The 21,637-nt window shown below is 50.4% G+C and overlaps 1 protein-coding gene across 1 annotated transcript in view; it reads right to left on the bottom strand.

The window, feature by feature from the left end:
* The window catches only part of LOC149325062 (seizure 6-like protein 2), a 125,616-nt gene extending 104,311 nt beyond the window's left edge, over nucleotides 1-21,305 (bottom strand). The window contains exons 1-2 of the mRNA XM_089562426.1: nucleotides 21,171-21,305; nucleotides 12,370-12,717 (exon numbers count right to left, since the gene is read on the bottom strand). Of these exons, the coding sequence (XP_089418552.1) occupies nucleotides 12,370-12,710 (341 nt within the window). The 5' untranslated portion in view covers nucleotides 12,711-12,717; nucleotides 21,171-21,305. The remainder of the gene's footprint in view (nucleotides 1-12,369; nucleotides 12,718-21,170) is intronic.
* Between the last annotated feature and the right edge of the window lie 332 nt (nucleotides 21,306-21,637).

Raw genomic sequence — 21,637 nt, 5'->3', positions numbered from 1 at the left:
CACATTCCAATACATCAAGCAATTCCTCACAGATCGGCAATCATATATCCGACTCCAAGATAGTGAACATGGCCCGTACCAACTTGGTACGCGAGGGACTCCACAGGGAGCAGTCCTCTCGCCTCTTCTCTTCAATCTGGCCATGATGAAGCTCCCTACCCTGCTGGGTGAGGTCCCAGGTGTGCAGCATGCCCTGTACGCGGACGACATCACCCTCTGGGCAACACACGGTTCGGTTGGAGAAATCGAGGCCAACCTGCAGCAAGCGGCGGCTATTGTGGACGATTATGCACACCGCTGCGGCCTTGAGTGCTCGTCGAGCAAATCGGAATTCGTGCACATACGTCCCAATCCAAGGTGCACAACCAAAATTGCCCTCTCCCTGCTTAGTGGCCCGATACCTGAACACGATGAAATCAGAGTATTGGGACTCTACATACAAAAGAACCGCAAGATTGACACCACGCTGAAGAAACTCCGCAAGGTGGGGGATCAGGTGGGCCGTATGGTCCGCCGGGTATCAAACAAACGAGGGGGGTTGCGATGCAAAGACGCCCTGCGGCTGGCCAATGCATTCGTAACCAGTCGAATCCTGTATTCGGCACCGTACCTCCACCTGCGCAAATGCGATGAGAACGCTTTCGAAGTGATTCTCCGAAAAATCTATAAGAGAGCTCTCGACCTCCCAATTGCAACATCCAACCAACGTCTCCTCGGCCTGGGGATGACGAACACCTTTGGGGAGCTGCGCGAGGCTCATCTCAGCAATCAATACTTGCGGTTAAGCAAAACACGTGCGGGTAGCCGCCTACTGACCCGCCTCCACATCAATTACACAACCCAAGAGGAGAAGCGGGTATCCATGCCCGAGGCCTGGCGCTTCGCACTAAAGGTTCGCCCCCTCCCCAATAACATGACAAAAGATGCCCATGATGGCCGCCGCCTCGCGCGAGCGGAGGCCATTTCCAAGCAGTATGGTGCTCGACCAGGGGTATTTTACACTGACGCGGCAGGTCCACACCATGGGGGTTGGTACACGGCTGCCGTTGTCCACCAAAACAACCCAGTTCAGGGCCTCACCTTCCGTGCCCCCAACATTACATTCGCGGAGGAAGTTGCTATCGCACTTGCAGCTGCGGATCCAGCGTCCCGAGTCATTATCACCGACTCAAGAGAAGCTTGCCGCAATTTTGAACAGGGCCAAATTCCAGATCGTGCTTTCCAAATTTTACACAGATGTGAGTACCAGGATTTCCCAACCCGGCGCACCATCATCTGGGCCCCAGCACATGCGGGGATAGAGGGAAATAAGGTAGCGGACACTACCGCCCGCGCGCTTAACCACCGGGCATCGCCTCTTTCACCGCCTGATCCGGCTACTGATTTTAATCCGGCTATTACTTTTCGGGAGATCTCTCTCCTGTATCAAAACGCTCACGGCCGATACCCACCCCCCTGTAAAGGCCTCAATAAGGCAGAGGAGCGTTGGCTACTTCGCCTCTACACCAACACGGTACTGTGCCCGGCAGTGCTCAAACATTTCAATTCGGCTTTTTCGGGCGAGTGTCCACACTGTGGGGAAGTGTTCGCGGACACGTATCACATGGTGTGGGTATGCCCTGCCAATCCTGCTTTCCCACCCCACCCCCACCCCACCCGAGAGGACTGGGAGGCTGCCCTGCTCGGCTGCCCAACTCTCCAGGACCAACGAGCCCTGGTGACAAGAGCCCGGGCCGCCGCGGAGGCCACAGGGGTCCCGGACTAGGGATCCCTCCTAGTGATTGTGAGGGCCGGGCCCTTCAGGCACGGTACAAGCAATACCTCTGTATATAGTATAAATAAGTGTTTTACACCACCACCACCACCACCACCACCGCAAGAGTGGCCACAGCAGCCCCTGGCCTGGCCGCAGACCACCTCAACTCGCGGAGGCGTGCAGGAAGCAATCACGAGCCCACAGGATGCGTCGAGCGGCGAACCCACTTCCCCAGAAGCGACGTATACGCTGGACGGAATCCTCCACTTGCAGTCATAGCGGTAACGTTTACAAGAAGATATCCTGCTTGTGGTGAATAGGATACGTGTCACGGCCACGCTGGACTCACCGGACTTACTCGACCTGAAGCACTCGCTGCCCGAACCGGCAACTCCCGTCAGGGCTGTGTCACCTGTGATTTCACACTCTGCAGTGCTGCGTACCGTCGACCAAACTGGCCGTTGCATCAATACGCGACTTACTGAGCACCACAGAGCGATAAGAAACGGCACAGGCGCTCACCTTGCATTTCATGTGCGAAAACACCGGGAAAGAGATAACACCCATGGATCCTCTTGAACCGAACATCCGTAATCTCCACACATCAGAATCAGAAGACTCGGGAGATTGTAGCAACCTACTACATTGCCAAGTCAGAACATTGTGTCAGCAATCCACCTCTTGCAGTGACGGGGAAAGAGATCACCTTTTTAGAATGTAAGAGATAATCACTGGTTGCTGTGTTTTTCTATGACTTGTTTTTCTTGCTCCATATTTATACCGAGCGTGTGAGTAAACGCCCTTGTTAATAGTAAGCGCTCATCCTGGGTTCCTTCAAGTCTCAGTCGCTTTTTTTTTTTGCGCTGTCCTTCCATCAAAATGACCAGTACCAACGTGTCCAACTTTTCGTTCTGCCCTGCGATAAATAAGCAGATTAGCAATAGAAGGTAAAAAAATAACTACTGAATAATAGTTGACCAGCCTACTAGCCAGCACATCTTACGTGTAACTACTGAATAATAGTTAACCAGCCTACTAGTCAGCACATCTTACGTGTAGTCTGACACGCTGTACTGCTGACAATGCTTTGTGAAAAAAACGCTCCTCTGGCTCAAGAACCTTATTAAGCTCCCGTTGTCGGTGGTTTGGTGACGTCACGCCGAGACCGAGAGTCAACATCCGGGCACTTAATTTCACTCACCCGGGCACTGAAGCGACAGCATCCGGGCACCGTACGAGATTTAACGACACACTCTAAGCCCTCCTACAGGACCGTGCATACAAGCGCCGGTAGCTTCGCGCCGAACGGGTGGTGGCGTTCCTCCCTTCCTGTACGGTGCGGTTCGGATGTCCACCGAGATGACAGATTTACTGCTCCATTTCCTTTCCTCAAAAAGCGTTGCGTTCAAAGGGCAAGGCATAGCGCCGAACGTGTGGTGGCGTTCCTCCCTTCCTTTACGGTGCGGTTCGGGTGTACACCGAGATTCCGGAGAATTACTGCGCCATTTCCTTTTCTCAAAAAGCCTTGCGTTCAAAGGGCAAGGCATCGCGCCGAACGGGTGGTGGCGTTCCACCCTTCCTTTACGGTGCGGTTCGAGTGTCCACCGAGATGACGGAGAATTACTGCGCCATTTCCTTTCCTCAAGAAGCCTTGCGTTCAAAGGGCAAGGCATCGCGCCTAACGGGTGGTGGCATTCCTCCCTTCCTGTACGGTACGCTTCAGCAGGTGTTCACCGAGATGACAGAAAACTACTGCGTAATGAGGAATGAAAACAACGATTACAAAGATTACAAAGGCAAACAGAAACCGGATACAGCTGACGAGGCAGGGCGGAAGAGATTCCCCAGAGGATCACAGGAAACGATTGCGTCCACATGGACCGGTGCACAGTATGTGTGGTGCGGTGTGGTGTGCTGAACAATAGACCCATTTCAAGATTTTGACTCGTACCATCTACATCATCATCATCATCAGCCTGACTACACCCACTGCAGGGCAAAGGCCTCTCCCATGTCTCTCCACTTAAGCCTGTCCTTTGTCAGTTGCCGCCACTGTATCCCCGCAAACTTCTTAATCTCATCCGCCCACCTAACTTTCTGCCGTCCCCTGCTGCGTTTGCTTTCTCTTGGAATCCACTCCGTTACCCTTAAGGACCAGCGGTTATCTTGCCTTCGCATTACATGCCCTGCCCAAGCCCATTTCTTCCTCTTGATTTCAACTAAGATGTCATTAACCCGCGTTTGTTCCCTCACCCACTCCGCCCTCTTCCGATCTCTTAACGTTACACCTATCATTTTAATAATAAATAATAATAATAAATTCTTTATTTCACTCATGAAGTGAGGGAGTGCGGGAAAAAAAGCTGAAAATTCAGCTTGACTAGTTCCCAGCTCCCCAGAGTACAAAAAATTCAAGAAACAAAAGAAGAGAGGAGAAGAAAAAAAAATTGCTGAGGCTCAGCTTGGCTAAGCCTGGGGAATGCGAAGCATATTAGTGGCTAGGCTTGGTAATACATGGCTTTCCTTGGTTGAATACTTGGTCATTTTAATACAACCACTAGAAGCCTTCGTCGTGGGGGAAGACAACGGCATGGCTACAGCGGAACGCCGACTAACCCCGAGACGCGCGTTGGGTGAGCGCCTGGATTGCCACGGAAGCCGCGTCTGCCTGCCCGGTGGAGCGAGCGTTTCACCTACACCGAGTGTGAACGCGCGTTCGAAATGCGCAGGAATGCGCGGGTGTGACAGCTAGGGTCCCACGGCGACGGCGCGAGGTGGAGGCCGGCTCTCTCATCAGATGTCACGTGGTGTGACGTCACGGTGTCACGTGGGGGTCCCACGGCGACGGCGTGAGTGGTAGCTCTAGCAATATGCTTCGCATAAAAAATAAAATAATGGCAGAGCGGCATAAGAACAGCACAAATCAAAATACAGGAATGCGTTGTTTACAAAGTCAGATCGGCTTGTACAAGGAAAATAAACAAAACAATTCTAATTGAACTATATGAGACACCGGTGATAAGCGAAAGTACATGCCGGAAAAAGCCCGAAAAAACAAGAACGTTACATAAGTAAAGGAAAGAGACGAAGAAAAACAATGCGCATAAATGAAAAGCATTGCTCAAGGAATTCCTTTCCATAGCTCGCTGCGTTGGAAACTGTACCAACTACAAGCAATGTGTTATGCCCGTAAACATTTCATGCTTACTCTACTCTCGGTTCCGGAGAGGCAGAGATTTTTTTCGAAAACCGCAGAACATCTTAGGTGACACGGCCGGTATGTCCACGAAGCCGTGCGTTCGCTTTTTCCATGCTCTATAACCAATGCCCGCTCGCACGCCGCCTTATCACAGTCTGCCATACCAGACAAGTTTTCCCTAGAACGCCTGCACCAATTCCGATGAGGTTACCGTTGATTTAGGCGCCTCAATTCGCACACCTTAAATTGAGCACGGCCGCGAACGAGGGCTGTCGTGACGCCGACGATCTTCCATTGCGTTTTTTTCGCCAACACCGAGTCGCTTTCTTTCCACTAAAAACTCAGGAGGGGGGGGGGGGGGGGGGGCACTTTGATTGACCTAAAGTGCGTGAGGCGAAAGCCTTAAGCGCAGTGTTTATGCTTGTGTCACTGATGAAATAAAGTTTTTCTCTCTCTCTCTCTCTCTCTGTCACTGATGTGTGGTTAAGATGTCAAGCTTCGCCTCCCAAAACATTCACCCTGAGATTAATAAGGAAAGGCGACAGGAAAGGGCGGAAGCGATATAAACAATATATCGGGGGCAAACCCCGAAATGAAGTCGCCTACGTAGATGCGTCAGGGGACAGACACAGTCGATACATGACCATAGCGGCGTTAGATGGGGGGGGGGGGGGGGGGGTGCACCCTTATCACGGCGGCCACCATACAAGGGAAAGAAACCGAGATAGCGGAGGAAGCCGCGATAGCGATCGCTTGCGCTGGCACCAAAGCTAGATACATTATTAGCGACAGTAAAACTGCAATCCAAAATTTCAGTAGAGGGAGGGTAAACCCCCTCACCACCAAAATTTTAACACAGGGAGCGATTGATAGGACGATCAACATCATCTGGACCCCGGCGCACGAGTATGTCAGCGGTAACGAGGCGGCCCACAGTGCAGCTCGAGATCTTTACCTCCGAGCTGTACAGGATGGGTCTCTTCAGGCCGAACATGATAGAGAAGGGCGATTAATCTCGTATCAAGAGATTACAGAACACTACAGGCAGTGCCGGAGGTGTTTTCCCTCACCAAACACGGCGTTAAACAGGAGTCAGGCGACGGCGTAGAGACGCCCGCAGACTGGAGTATACCCAAACCCAGTACTAAATAAACATATCCGAGCGGACTGCCAGGACGATAAATATAAAAAGTGTGAGGCGAGAGGAACCCTCGACCATATAATTTGGGAGTGCACTTACTCCCCAGGCAGGGCGCAAAACAGCAGTAGGGAAGCCTGGGAAACCTAACATTGGGCCCAGGTGGTGTGGTCCTTATCTGTTGGACAATAAAAGCTTTCAACAACAACAAGAGTGGAGAGCGACAGCGCCTTGCAACGCTGCCAGGGAGTCCACAGAACGCCATCGCCCGTTCGGCTCCACGCCTTGCTCGTCGGTAAATTGTTTTTTGAGGAAAGTAAATGTATCTGTCTCGCATATCTCGGTGGACACCTGAACCTCGCCGTAAGGGAAGGGAGGAAGGTGGGAGTGAACGAAGACACCGTATTCACTAGACACACCTTTGTTCATTCCAAACCATCGTGCTGGCATGGCGGAGTGGTAGGCGTGCTCGACCAAAGCCACCTAGACACTTAAGGCCTGCGCGCTCCCTCCGTGACGTCACCCAACTTGACCCAACCGCCGCTGCCCGCGTCTCCTCCCGTGCAGGTGGACGCGCGTAGTGCGGGCGGTACTGATGTGGGGTAAAATTTTGGCGACTGCTATTAAATTGCATTGGGCTAAAATGAAGGTATGCGTTGAATGGATGGGTTTTTATTGTATTAATAAAGGGATTGCTGGAATATTTTTGTGGTATATGTTTCACGTAGCATACCTAGATATGAAACTTCCGTAAAAGAAACGCCAGGGATCGTAAGGAACAGTGGTCACAAGACTTTATTCACATATTTACAAATTATATACATATTTACAAATGGCAAAGCTTTTTCCGTTCGTGCGCCAGCCCACACGATTCTACTAAAGATTCTATTTTAAGGTTTGAAATGTAGCTCGAGCGCATACCTGAAAAGCAGCGGAGGAAAAAGTCCTTCAGAGACCAAAATATTGCCCTTTCTTTTCACTTTTTTATTTCAAGTTTGAACCAAGTTCAGTGCAGCTACTTGTATGCAACACTGCGCACCCATGTCATAGACGCCTTTATTCATTGCGCAAATGCATAGAATCGCTTCAATTACCTAAATATACTGAGCATTCTTTAGCCAAAACACTACGCACACTAAATATAGTCGAAACGCTGAATCAAGATGCAAGAATATATCTCGTTAGTGTGTATATGCTCTCTGCAAAATTCGATGATATTCATAGGCATATTTATTTAACCATGACATGAACGCCCGCCCTGAACTTGAAAATTTGTATCTTTCAACCACACAAGAACGCTGCCTGGTACATAAGAGAAAAAGATACATTTACTGATACCAGCAGTCTAGGGCAAACATCGCGTCCCATGAATCTTAGAACAGCACCTTGTCCATATTTTAGCACCGTGATAAATTATTACACTTCAACGATTGCTTCGATGCGCAGACACAACGTACAGTACCTTAGAATCTCGCACAGTCCGTATGTCGACGTCGTCGCGGCGAACAGCACGCTCCCACGTAATCCTACGGGAGTCTTTTGGGAACGAAAACGCACGCACTTTTGGCCCGTTGTCATAGTTTCCTCTACAGTTGGGCACGCAGTAGCGACCCATTGCTTCAACAGCAGGTCACGACACTCAAAGATTTAGGTATCACGATGACAAGCAATTTCCTAGCCAGCACTCACGAACGCAACAGCAATAAAACGCAGCAGCGCACGCTGACATGTCCGGCTACACGACTACGGAAGGGTGCAGAACTGGTTGAGGGAAGAAAGGAGACGTCTCAGTGTCGGAGGAATGCGGAGGGGTCACCGGTCAAAGTGGCTGACGTCAGAGCGGGGGGAAAGGAAAGCGCGCAGGCCTTGAGAATTCAAGATGGCGCTGGCTCGACTCGCACTCCGGAGACCCTGGCCGCTTATTTGTTTTATGCGAAGCATACTAAAATAGCCCACAATAAAGAAAAAAATACTAAAATAGCCCAACCCAGCTCCTCGAGCGCGGCGGTGTCGTTACCATTGACCTTTCGTGACCTTCATGTCATACCACGTGATGCGTGACGTCACAGCAGATGAGAAACGGGGGCCGAGCTTGCGCCGTCGCTCGAGGCGTCGCGACCAAGGAGGACCACGTGATGCGTGACGTAACGACATAGGAGAAACGGGGCCTAAGTAGGGCTCCCTTAGGCCTGCGTGCCGGGGAGTCCAAAAAGGAGTCTCATTTCGGTGGAAATAAACGTTTTGATGATGATGATGATGACGGGGCCCCAGCTCGCGCCGTCGCGCGAGGCGTCGCGACCAATGTGTTTCCTGCTTCTGCCGCTAGGTGCGCTGTAGTGAACACGTGATGCTGGAGCGGGGGTATACAAGGGGGTGCGCCTGCCTCTGCTAGGCGTACACGGGATAGAGATTCCTCCTGGAGACAGGGCTGCTCGTTGGAATGAGAAGCAAAAGTTGCGGCGTGCTACAGAGACTGATGAAGAGCGTAAAGAACGTCTAGCCAAGCGGCGCGCTCGATATGCAACTCGGCGACAATATGCTTCGCATCTGACTAGGCTTAACCTAAGCTAAGCCTCAGCCATTTTTTTTTTCAGTCAGCGTCCGCTTCGGCGGACGCGGTTGTTGCTGCGACGCGCGTCTTTTCTGTTCTTTTTCTCTTTCCTCTGATTTTTTAACTCTCCTCTATCTGCACGTGGCAGCGGTGGTGGCTCGGCTGGAGCCAGTTGGCAGGCCTGTGCAATTTCCTTTTCATCCTTCTCTCAGTCGCAACAACAACAACAACCTTGGTTCCATTCCCCAACTCGACCAATTTCCTACTCGGTTTTATTTATCTTTCTGGTCTGACTAGAAAGGTTAATTAGGCTAATTGGTTAATTAACTAATTTATTAAACTCAGTCCCACTTACTTGGAGCACCACTATACCATCCTTTTAACTGGTTGCATAGTTACTAGCCAAAGTACAATTGGCCCTGTTTGAAATTCGCGCACTGTGACGTCACGACCGTTTCGACCAATTGAAAAGCGTGACATTTCTGTCGACAATGTTGACACTGATATCGCACAACACACGGGCCTCTAGAATTTCGCCTCCATCGAAATTCGGCCTCCGCGGCCGGTATCGAACCCGCGTCTTTCGGGTCAGCAGCCGAGCGCCGTAACCACTGAGCCACCGCGGCGGGGCATGCAGTAAAGTAGCCCAGTGGCTAATTTGTCTTACGGGGTCTATGCGAACTGGTACTTCGCAACTGAAGAATCTATCTGCTCTGAACTGCTGCAAGGAACGGCTCAACAGCTCACTTCCAAGACAGCGCGGAGACCTTTCCAGGCGGCGGGTCTCCCGGAGCTATGTGCTGTCGATCGATGGCGTCCACTTTGAGACCGGTTGATGGTCATGACCTGATTTTAATGCTCCAGAGGCAGTTTCGCAAAAGAGCGCTGTGCCTAATCTAGCTCTTTTTGCCTCATTTCAAAGGCTGATTTGAGGGCATACCGAAACGCGGCCAAACAGCCAATTTATAAAAACATTCAGCTTCAACGTGCATAACAGAGGAAGGCGTGTCCTGATTAGAAAGCGGGCGTTCCCAGTGGCATTGGGATCTGAACCTGACATCAGGAAACTTACATGGAGACGGCCACAAACAAACTCATACCCAAGTCGCTACATATACAGTAAGGTTTGGCCTACGCAATACAATGCGTGCGGTGCGGAGAGATAGCCACCCTGTACCACTCCACATGGGGCTATCGGGCGAGCCCGATAGAGCCCAAGATTACGAACCCGTCAGTCGAGCAGTGGGAGGAGCTTCTGTCCAGCTCCGACCCGCAAGATCAGCTTGCGCTGGTTGAGCGGGCCGAGGAGGCAGCAAGAACCAATGGGATCCTCAAGGCCCTAAACCCCGTCCCATTTTGCGGAATAAAGTTGCAGTACGCAAGTGAAGAGAAGCACCAACAGGGGGGGAGGGGGGCCTGTCTCATTCGTGGTGGGAACAGCTTTGTCTATGTTCTGTGTTCCTTTCTGTGTCTGCGTTTTGTTATTTCGGCTGTTCCCACCAAGAAGTATGAACCAACTAGCTCAGTTTTCTACTCTTTTAACGTTCATTCGTGGTCCTGCAGGGGAATCCACTCGTCAGCGTGGTCCAGTAGGTGCCGCGTCGCCGACTGGGGCCCGTCGACGCTTTCATCTCTTTTATTTATTTATTTATTTATTTATTTATTTATTTATTTATTTATTTATTTATTAGTACCTCAAATGCGCCTTGGTGTGGGGTATTACATGAGGGATGGGCATAATGTTCAAGTCAAAAGTGGTTCGATGGCAGTCTTGAAGGAATGTGGGTCGGAGTGGTGCACACCGTCGACAGGCAGTTTGTTCCAGTCCCGAGCGGTCTGAACAAAAAACGAACGAAGATGGGCTGTGGTCTGTGCTGGGGGCGGATAGACCGCTTTAGGATGGCTGGTGTGGCTTGACTGTCGATGAAGTGGTAAGATTGCTGAAACATTAAGTGACGTATGGTAGAATTTGTGAAAAAGGCACAGCCTGAAGATGCAGCGTCGCTTTTCAAGATTAGTAAGATTAGCCCGTGATTTGAGTGCAGTGACACTGGAATGATAGGAGTAGTCTGAGAAAATAAACCTTGCAGCGCGATTTTGTAGAGCTTCGAGGGTGTTAGAAAGATTAGCTTGATGGGGATCCCAGACTGAGCTTGCGTATTCTATTTTAGGTCTGATAAATGTAAGATAAGTAAGTGTTTTCACGGATGCAGAGGCTAGGCGCAAGTTTCGACGGAGGCAACCAAGAGTGCGATTGGCTTCGTTAGTAATGTTCATTATATGCTCTGACCAGGTTAGTGTATCTGAAAGGGTGACGCCAAGGTATTTGTAAGAGTGAACAGATGAGATTACCGAGCCACAAAGGGTGTAACTTGATGCCTGATAGTTTTTCCGACGGTGAAAGGAAAGCAAAGACGTTTTCTTAGTGTTTAGGCACATTAACCATTTGTCGCACCAAGTTTCAATTCGTTTAAGGTCATCCTGTAAAATTCTAGAGTCAGAGGTGGTGTGGATGGGGCGATAAAGTACGCAGTCGTCTGCGAAAAGGCGGATGTTAGAGGATATGTTACTAGGCAGGTCATTAATATAAATTAGAAACAGCAATGGTCCGAGTACTGTACCTTGGGGGACTCCGGAGAGGACTGGAGAAAAAGACGAGGAGCGGTTGTTAGTGTACACAAATTGCTTTCGGTTCGTAAGGAAATTAGAAGTCCAATCTAATACAAAGGGGTTAATGCACAATCTTGAGAGTTTAAGTAGTAGTCTCTGATGGGGAACTTTATCGAAGGCCTTTTCGAAATCTAAGAACAGCGCGTCTACAGGTATGTTCAGGTCTAGGTTAGAGCTTATGTCATTTATGAATGAAGCTAACTGTGTATCACATGAAGGGCCCTTGCGAAAGCCATGTTGTCTAGGATTGAAAAAATTAACAGATATTAAAAATTTTACTATGTGAGAGTAGAGGACGTGTTCCATTACCTTGGAACAAACACTTGTTAGTGAAGTGGGACGATAACTGGAACATAAATGTGAAGGACCTTTTTTCGGGACTGGAACTATTTTGCCCACTTTCCAGTCTTCCGGCAGCACTCCTGATGACAATGACTGCTGAAAAATATAGGATCACACTTACAACAGTTTTTGTGCTTTTTAGTACTTTAGTGTTGATACCATCAACTCCGGATGAGGATGTTAGCTTTAGTGATTCAAATATTTTGGCTATCCCGCAGGCATTAAAAGTGATGTCGGACATGAATGGATGGTGGCACTGGGAAAAATCTGGTAAATTATGATCAGGTTCTTTTGTGAAAACAGAGCTGTTTCCTGTAGCCGTCCGTATCGCGAAACGTGACGATTCTCACGATTTCACATGTTTTGCGTGCGGCTTAATTGTCTGTAAACAGGCATCGAAAGTAAGAAGAGTGGAAGGGCACAAATTGGTAAATTGGTAAACTGTTTTTGAGGAGACGAAAAGGAGCAGTATCTGTCTCACATATATCGGCGGACACCTGAACCGCGCCTTTAGGGAAGGGAGGAAGGTAAGAGTGCAAGAAGAAAGAGAGGAAGAGGTGCCGTAGTGGAGGTCTCAGGAATAATTTCGACCACCTGGGGAACTTTAACATGCACTGCCATCGCACAGCCCACGGGCGCCTTTTGCGTTTCGCCTCCATCGAAACGCGGCCGCCGCGGTCGGGTTCGAACCCACCAGGAGACTGGTTGCCCACCTGGAGACGAAGTGAACGTCCACCGTCTGTCCGGCCACAGCGGGGGCGGCGTCCAGGCAGTTCACGCAGTCGCGCGTGATGTCGCTCACACGGCCGTCCACGCTCAGCCGCAGTGCTGCGCGCCGCAGCGGCGGCAGCTGGACGCTGTCCAGGCGCACCAGGAGCCTCTGTCCGGGCGCCGCGCGCAGCGTCCACGTGCAGTTCACCGAGGAGGAGGTTGTGGGCAGAGGCCGCGGGGGTCGCAGGATGCCCTTCTCGGCACCGTCGCGGATGCCGCCGCACGGCTCGCTGCCGCCGACCGCCAGCGGCAGCAGCAGCAGCAGCGGCCACGCCCTCGCCATCGCCGCCCTGGAGCCAGACGGGGAGGTGGTATGAGGGACCGAACATCCCTGCTGGTATAAGATCCACATGTGCGGCTCGTATCTATACATTTCAGCAGGATAGGCCGAGTTGGTTCATGACGAAGGGAAGGTAAGTGCGCAAAAAGGAGGATCCAAGGGCGTCCGCAGACTTTTTCCAGGGGGGTGCACCCGATGGCCGGGTATGGGGGAGGCGGTAGGTTAGCACCAAAAAGGAACTATTTGTGGTCGAAACTGCGCGCATGAAACAAAAATTAGAAGCAGCAAATTAGTGCTAGGCTTGGAGAACAAACATTGGAATTTATTAGTGAACAAAGAATTGAACTCCGATAACTTAATATCACCTAAGCATGCTAATCAAGCTGTGTATCTTTTTTCTAGTAGTGCATAAATAATATCCGTAAATTCATGGGGGGGGGGGGGGCGGTGCAACCGCCCCCCCCCCCCCCCCCTGCTTCTTCTTTCGGACGCCCATGGGAAGATCACGAGAGAGGAGACAGGACGGGACGAGCGCAAACAGCGCTCGTCCCGTCCTGTCTCTCCTCCCCTGATGTCCTTTTTGCGCACTTCCCGTGGGGATTCCGCTAGGTGGCGCCGCCCTGGTTAGCTGGCTGCCTACCGTGCTCTGCTTTAACCTGCCCTGGCCTGGTCCAGGGCCTCGCCCGCCCCTGGATTCACACTCCATCGCTTCATGAAGGCTCCCGAAGCACGTGGAAACCATCGGCATCACGGCCCGCTGCCGACCTGGCCCTCCAAGCGTCTCCAAAACTGTGAAGCGGCGCGGCGCCTCGCTAACCCTAACGCGTCGCGCCTGCACCGCCGCAATGCAGCGTGTGACCAAGCCCCTGCAGTCCTCACTTTCTCTCGGGGTTCACTTTCCAAGGAGAGGGCTGAGTCGGGCTGGTTGGTTCATGTTGAATGGTACGGCAAAACAGCGCTGACGGACGGGACGGAAGAAGATGAGACAAACACATGCGCTGAACTAACAACCAAATGGTTTATTGCGAAAGAGGGGTGCAATATAAAGCATAGAAGGGAAAACTGAAGGTGTAAACATGACAAGGCATACATTCGGGATATCATCAATGACCAAGAAAAGCGATCTCCTGTGGGAATAGAGCCACCGATGGTTGACTTACACATGAGTTGCCTAATGTGTGAATGTGAAAGGCCTCCGATATCAAGCGTGAGGTGTGATCTCTATACTTGGCGATGATAGTGGTTTGGTCTAAAAACGCCTCATATTTGTCGCAATCTGCGAAATGAATGACCATGTTATTTCGGCGTGACTTGTTTTCTATGTCTTTCGCGTGTTCGCGTAGTCGATCATTGACGCACCGTCCGGTCTCCCCGATGTAAAATCGGCCGCATGACAGTGGAACCTTGTAGATCACACCACAGCAACAGTTGACAAATTTGTTTCTGTGTTTCTTCTGACATGCCTTCTTTCCATTTTCCTGATTCACTCTCTTGCACAGGCCTCCCAACTTGTTCCTGGCAGAGAAAAGGAGCTTCACGCCGGCTTTGTTCACAATCTTTTTCAGGTTGTGCGATACTTGATGAACATACGGAATACGTGTTATGTTCTTGTTGTCCAGTTTGCGCGTCTCCTTCTGAATTCTGCATTCTTTTAATATCGACTCTGCTATGCCAGATAAGACCTTCGTCGGGTAGCCTGCAGCGGTAAGCCTAGTAACCTGCGCGTCAAAGCTGGCTAGGGTTTTATGCGCACATGATCTAAACAGAGCGGCTTTCATGCATGTTTTCGCTATCCCGCGCTTAACTATCTTAGAGTGGGCCGACCGGAAGGGGAGCAGGCACTTCTGGGATCGCGGGGAGTACATCCAACAGATATGGTCACACGATAGCTCAAGTTCCAGATCTAAAAACCTTAGTTTGTTGTTAGTAGGTAGCTCTGTGGTCAATTGTAGGTTGTTAAGTTCAGTACTGAACACGTCAAAAATCTGAGCAACAGTTTGTTGGGCGTCACCTTTGAGATAAAATACTAAAAAGTCATCTACATAACGCATAACCTTAACAACGGTGCCGTCAAGCTTGGCTTGAAGTTGTCTATCGCACGAAGCTAAAAACAGATTGCTGAGAACGGGAGCGAGGCTGGATCCAATACAAACACCTTGTTTTTGGATGAAAAAACTATCGTGAACTTTAGCAAACGTGGACTGTAAATAAAAGTGGAGCATTTCTAGAAACATGCTTACGTTCATACCACTAGAGTTCTGGAACTTTGTAACTCCGTGACGGTCGATGCACCTGCTGATTTCTGCGATCACCGCGCTTTGCGGCAGGGAGTAGTATAAGTCCTTGACATCCACCGAAAACGCGCTAACGTCGGCAGGACACTCGTTTTGAAGGAATTTCGACACGGTCTAAGGCTTTCTGATGAGGAAAGGATCTTCGACCTCAAGGTGCGACAGGCACTTCTGCAGGAACACCGCTACCTCGCGCTGCCACGTTACCTACCGCTACCTCGCGCTGCCATCGCACAACCTGAAAAAGATTGTGAACAAAGCCGGCGTGAAGCTCCTTTTCTCTGCCAGGAACAAGTTGGGAGGCCTGTGCAAGAGAGTGAATCAGGAAAATGGAAAGAAGGCATGTCAGAAGAAACACAGAAACAAATTTGTCAACTGTTGCTGTGGTGTGATCTACAAGGTTCCACTGGCATGCGGCCGATTTTACATCGGGGAGACCGGATGGTGCGTCAATGATCGGCTACGCGAACACGCGAAAGACATAGAAAACAAGTCACGCCGAAATAACATGGTCATTCATTTCGCAGATTGCGACAAATGTGAGGCGTTTTTAGACCAAACCACTATCATCGCCAAGTATAGAGATCACACCTCACGCCTGATATCGGAGGCCTTTCACATTCACACATTAGTCAACTCATGTGTAAGCCAACCATCGGTGGCTCTATTCCCACAGGAGATCGCTTTTCTTAATCATTGATGATATCCCGAATGTATGCCTTGTCATGTTTACACCGCAGTTTTCCCTTCTATGCTTTATATTGCACCCCTCTTTCGCAATAAATCAGTTGGTTGTTAGTTCAGCGCATGTGTTTGTCTCATCTTCTTCCGTCCCGTCCGTCAGCGCTGTTTTGCCGTACCGTTCACTTTCCTTTCACTGGCAGGTGACAGCCGAAACTCTTCTCAGTGACCACTATCTCGTCCATATTGTCACGTTGTAGTGACGGCAGTCCAGCGGTCAGGAAGACACCAGAAATACTTGCAAACGAAGCTCTTTATTTGGGCTGACTTGCGCCCGCAAAAGAACTGACTCACTCGGTGGCGGCGTAAGCAACAAGCGTGCTCGTGAATCGTCGAACTACGAATGTCCGCCGCTCGCGGCATCGCTCAATTTAAAGGCGGCAAGGAAACTTCCAGATAACAGGACAAGATCATCTACAGTAATCTAGAAAAACCTAGATGCAGCCCTTCATGGCTGCGATCAATCGAGATTAGTCTGGTCGCTTCTCGCGCCACGAACAAAAGTGATAACAACCCTTTCCTGCAGCCTTGAGCGTGAACGCACAAACACTACAATGATACGTGGCATTACCCCCCTTCCAAAGAAGCATCGTCTCGATGCTTTAAAATGAAAATAAACACGGAGAATGAAACTTCGAGTCCTTCAGCGTTCATAATATGGCTTCAGGCGTACGACATGTACGACTTCCGGGCGTGGGCGGAGTCGCTGAGATGCTGTCGTGCCGTCGGGGATGACTTCATAGTCGAGGTCACCGATGCGACGGAGAACCCTGTACGGGCCAAAGTAGCGTCGCAGCAACTTTTCGCTCAATCCGCGGCGGCGAACTGGCGTCCATATCCAAACCCGATCACCTGGCTTGTAATGCGTGTCTCGTCGGCGCAGATTGTAGCGTCGGGCGTCGGTGTGCTGCTGGTCTTGAATGCGAAGCCGTGCAAGTCTTCGGGCTTCCTCGGCGCGATGAAGGTAGGCGGCGACGTCGAGGTTGTCTTCGTCGGAAACGTGCGGGAGCATTGCGTCGAGTGTTGTTGTGGGCTTCCTGCCGTATACCAGCTGGAATGGAGTAAACCTGGTTGTCTCCTGGGTGGCAGTATTATAGGCGAAGATCACGTAGGGCAGAATAGAGTCCCACGTCTTGTGTTCGGCGTCGATGAACATGGACAGCATGTCTGCGATGGTCTTGTTCAGACGCTCTGTGAGTCCGTTGGTTTGCGGATGATAGGCAGTTGTCCTCCGATGACTTGTCTGGCTGTACTTTAAAATGGCTTGCGTCAGTTCCGCTGTAAATGCTGTTCCTCTGTCTGTGATGAGTACTTCGGGTGCGCCGTGTCGGAGGAGAATTTGTTCGACAAAAAATTTTGCAACTTCTGTTGCGGTACCACTAGGCAACGCTTTTGCTTCGGCGTAGCGGGTCATGTAGTCGGTGGCCACGATGATCCACTTGTTACCTGATGATGAAGTAGGAAAGGGGCCGAGTAGGTCCATCCCGATTTGCTGAAAGGGCTTAGTTGGCGGTGGTATGGGGTTCAGGAGTCCGGCTGGTCTAGTCGGAGGCGTTTTGCGTCGTTGACACTCACGGCACGTTTTCACGTAATGCGAAACGTCGGTAGCTAGCCGCGGCCAATAGTACTTCTCCTGGATGCGGTGCAACGTGCGAGCAATCCCGAGATGCCCTGCAGTCGGCTCATCCTGACATGCCTGCATAATTTCTTGCCTGAGATTTTTGGGCACGACAAGAAGATGCACTGTCCTGTTGGGCGCGAAGTTCTTCTTCAGAAGGACATTATTGTGAAGGACGAAGGACGACAGTTGGCGCTTGAACCCTCGGGGAGGCGATGCGGTGTTGCCTTGCAGATAATCAACCAGGCTTTGCAACTCAGGATCCGAGCGCTGCTGCTGCGCGAAACTGCTCGCGCTTACCGGTCCTAAGAAAGCGTCGTCGTCTTCCTCTTCCGGTGCTGCGTCGACGGGGGCTCGCGACAAGCAGTCTGCGTCGGAATGCTTGCGGCCAGATTTGTAGACTACAGTTATGTCGAATTCTTGAAGGCGCAGGCTCCAACGAGCAAGGCGGCCGGAGGGATCTTTCAAATTGGCTAGCCAGCACAGAGCATGGTGATCGCTCACAACCTTGAATGGTCGTCCGTACAGGTAGGGGCGAAATTTCGACGTGGCCCAAATAATGGCGAGACATTCTTTCTCGGTGGTCCAATAGTTGGCCTCGGCTTTCGACAGTGAACGGCTAGCGTACGCGATAACCTTCTCCTGTCTGCCATTTTTCTGAACGAGGACCGCTCCTAAGCCCACACTGCTTGCATCGGTATGAACTTCGGTTTCGGCGTTTTCATCAAAGTGCCCGAGCACAGGAGGGGACTGTAAGCGGCGCTTCAGTTCGTTGAAAGCTTCCTCTTGCGGCCTTTCCCATTTAAAAGGCACGTCAGCCTTGGTAAGTTGGGTCAAAGGTTCAGCGATGCGCGAAAAGTTCTTGACGAATCGCCGGTAATAAGCGCATAATCCAAGGAATCTGCGTATAGCCTTCTTGTCATTAGGCTGTGGAAACTCTGCGATCGCAGCCGTCTTCTTGGGGTCTGGGCGAACTCCATCCTTGCTTACGACGTGACCAAGGAACAGCAGCTCCTCGTAAGCGAAGTGGCACTTCTCTCGTTTCAGTGTCAGTCCTGAAGACTTGATCGTTTCCAGCACTATCCGAAGCCTTCTGAGGTGGTCTTCAAAGCTTGAGGAGAAGACAACAACGTCATCTAAGTAGACTAGGCAAATCTGCCATTTCAAGCCTGCGAGCACCGTATCCATTACTCGCTGGAACGTCGCTGGGGCAGAGCAGAGGCCGAATGGCATCACCTTGAACTCGAAGAGTCCGTCTGGCGTGATGAACGCAGTCTTCTCGCGATCTCTTTCGTCGACTTCAATTTGCCAGTAGCCGCTCTTCAGGTCCATCGATGAGAAGTACTTAGCGTTGCACAGCCGGTCCAGTGTATCGTCGATGCGGGGGAGGGGGTAGACATCCTTCTTCGTAATGTTGTTCAGGCGGCGGTAATCGACGCAAAAGCGAAGGGTGCCGTCTTTCTTTTTCACTAGGACGACCGGTGCTCCCCAGGGGCTCCTCGATGGCTGGATGACGTCGTCACGAAGCATTTCCTCAACTTGCTTGCGGATAGCTTGGCGTTCTAATCACCTGATTGATTGCATGAATATGGTCCATTGTCGAGTATCCTTTACGAAAGCTTGCCTGGTCATTTGGTTGATTGAAGTCTAAGGTTGTCCGGACCCTATTAGCGATTACCTAGTAAATACCTTGTAGGCAACAGACAGTAAGCTGATCGGTCTGTAATTCCTCAAGTCCTTGGCGTCTCCTTTCTTATGGATTAAGATAATGTTAGCGTTTTTCCAAGCTCTAGGTACGCCCGAGGTCCCAAGGCATTGCGTATACTGGGTGGCTAGTTTTTCGAGCACAATCTCTCCTCCATCCTTCAACAAATCTGCTGTTATCTGATCCTCACCAGCTGCTTTCTCTCTCTGCATTGCTCCCAATGCTTTCTTTACTTCCTCCTTCGTTACTGGCGGGATGTCCCATTGCTGTGTTCCACTGCCTCTCTCAGTCACCTTCTGATTGCAATCGCTACTGTACTGATTTGTGTAAAATTCTTCGGCTACTTTATCTATCTTATCCATATTGCTAATGACATTAATTAATAACATGACGCGTGAATCAGTGCTTTATTTCTGTTGTTTATGAATGAATCAAGGTCTTCAGCTAACAGAACGTTGCATGTGAACTTGATTACTTCTACTACAGATAAAATAAATAAATGGTAACAGTTATAACTGACATAACTTTGCTGATCGGCAGGCCACTACCTGCGCAGATCCGGACGCTCATGTGAAGGAGTATCTGTCCTCGCTTCGGCGAGCGCGGCTTCAGCCGCTATCTGTATTTGCAACTGCGACGCGCGTCTTTTGTTTCTTATTTCTCTTTCCTCTGATCTCTTAACTCTCCTCTATCTGCACGTGGCAGCGGTGGTGGCTTGGCTCGAGCCAGTAGGCAGGCCCGTGCAATTTTCTTTTCATCCTTCTCTCAGTCACAACAACAATTAAGGTGTAAAAGTTATGAACTCTTAGTGAGTTCATGTTGTAGCCTCATGTGCAATACTGCTCCATGTTCTTTATCTCACGGTTGTATAGGCGAGAGTGTATGTATTTATGTATATATTTATGTTAACACATGTGTGTTTGTGTGTGTGTGAAGCACTACAGGATGGGGATGTCAGCGTCAAGTTAACGAGAAATTGCAACGATAAATGTGAATACACTGCTGAAAATTGCATCGGCAAACCCATCTGACGCAATACGAATGTATTTCTAGGAATTTTTTTTACCGCAACTGGTAGGTTCAGAATGGTGTGTTGAATCACCCCAGTAATATCAATATGAATTTAACATGAAAGCAATGGAGAAATTCTGTTGAGAATGCTCAACTCAACAGTGGCCACTTTTCCGTAGACTTTCAACTCGGCCTCAATTATTCACCAACGCGAGGCCATCCTGGTGCCAACACAAATTCAACATGGCATGTTGAGTCTGCTCATGAGAAGTCGAACACTGTCTCAAGAAGCATTTTTTTATGAGTATATATATGCCGCACGAAAAAAGTGCTCCTGGAGCTGAGCAAGACCGGAAAGCTATTGACGCTTTGCATTCACATTTTGTTTACTTTACATTTCTTGACTTTCAATTCTGCCGCTCGTCCCTGGCGGCGGCCACATTTCTTCGCTACGTTTGTCTGCAGGAATCTTAACTGACAATTCATTGATTTCCATTTAAAGTTGTCAGTCAGGTACCTCTGCGATCTGGCGGAGCTACGATTTTAAAACAGCGCAAATTAATAGGGATGAATTTCTGCGAAGACGATCCAAAGTGGCAGTTGTACAGCGATGCTCTACAACTGTATATATACAAGGTGGCATCTCTACAGCACGCAGCATGGTACAAGCTTCGAAGAGCATTTCCCGCCTTTGCACGCAATGTGCCATTCAATTCCTCTTGTCGTGGTTCATTTTTAATCCACCGCGAAGTCAAAGGTCGTTTCCATTCGCGCGCGGCCTGAAGTGCTAAAAAAAGCATATTAGGATCAGAATTACGCAGCCGAAACCGCGCCATGCATTGGGAACCGTTGTGAAATCAAGCGAAAACCACCGCACTTCGCGTTGTTTCCGTCTTCATCTCCGACGCATTTTCGCTGCCACAATTTGAGACCTGTCCTCCGGCCGGGTTCTTGAATGGGCCCGCCTCTGGCAAGAATTTGCGTAACGAACTGGCTCGACGCATCCGAATTGCGAGCGATGCACCAGCGCGAAGTGGTGCGTCGCGCGCACCCGGCCGCGCAAGGAGGGCGTCGTCGGCGACGGGCGCTTCACTCACCGCCACGAGGCTCGTCGCCGACGTTGTAGCCGGGCAACTGGCACGCGCCGCTATTCCACGCCGCCCTGGGATGCAGACGACGGCACACGCACAGCGTTGGACAAGCAATGGGTGGCTGTGGCTGCTGTGGTGGTTTTGCGTCTGCGGACGCGACAGCTTCCCCTGGTGGTGTCGCACTGAACTGCTCCGTCTCGTACGTGCGACCAACGGCCGACAGGGGGCGCGGTGCAAAGTGGGTCGACCGGGTCGTTCGCCTCGAAGGGCGACGATTCCGAAGAATTGGAACGTTTCATCGAGTTCCCATCGTCGCGCAACTACAGGCAACAAATTCTATGCGCGTGTCGTCTCGCAACGGCGTGCTAAGTTCAAGCATTTAAATATAAACGAGAGAAGACTCAACGTTATTTTTTAGACACTGCACTGCACCATGGGATACATTGTCCAAATTTCTTGCTCTACATACACAC

The sequence above is a fragment of the Amblyomma mixtum genome, chromosome 10 (assembly GCF_055824585.1).
Source record: "Amblyomma mixtum isolate Tamu chromosome 10, ASM5582458v1, whole genome shotgun sequence".
Lineage (NCBI taxonomy): Eukaryota > Metazoa > Arthropoda > Arachnida > Ixodida > Ixodidae > Amblyomma > Amblyomma mixtum.
This window is presented reverse-complemented; position numbering and strand designations above follow the sequence as displayed.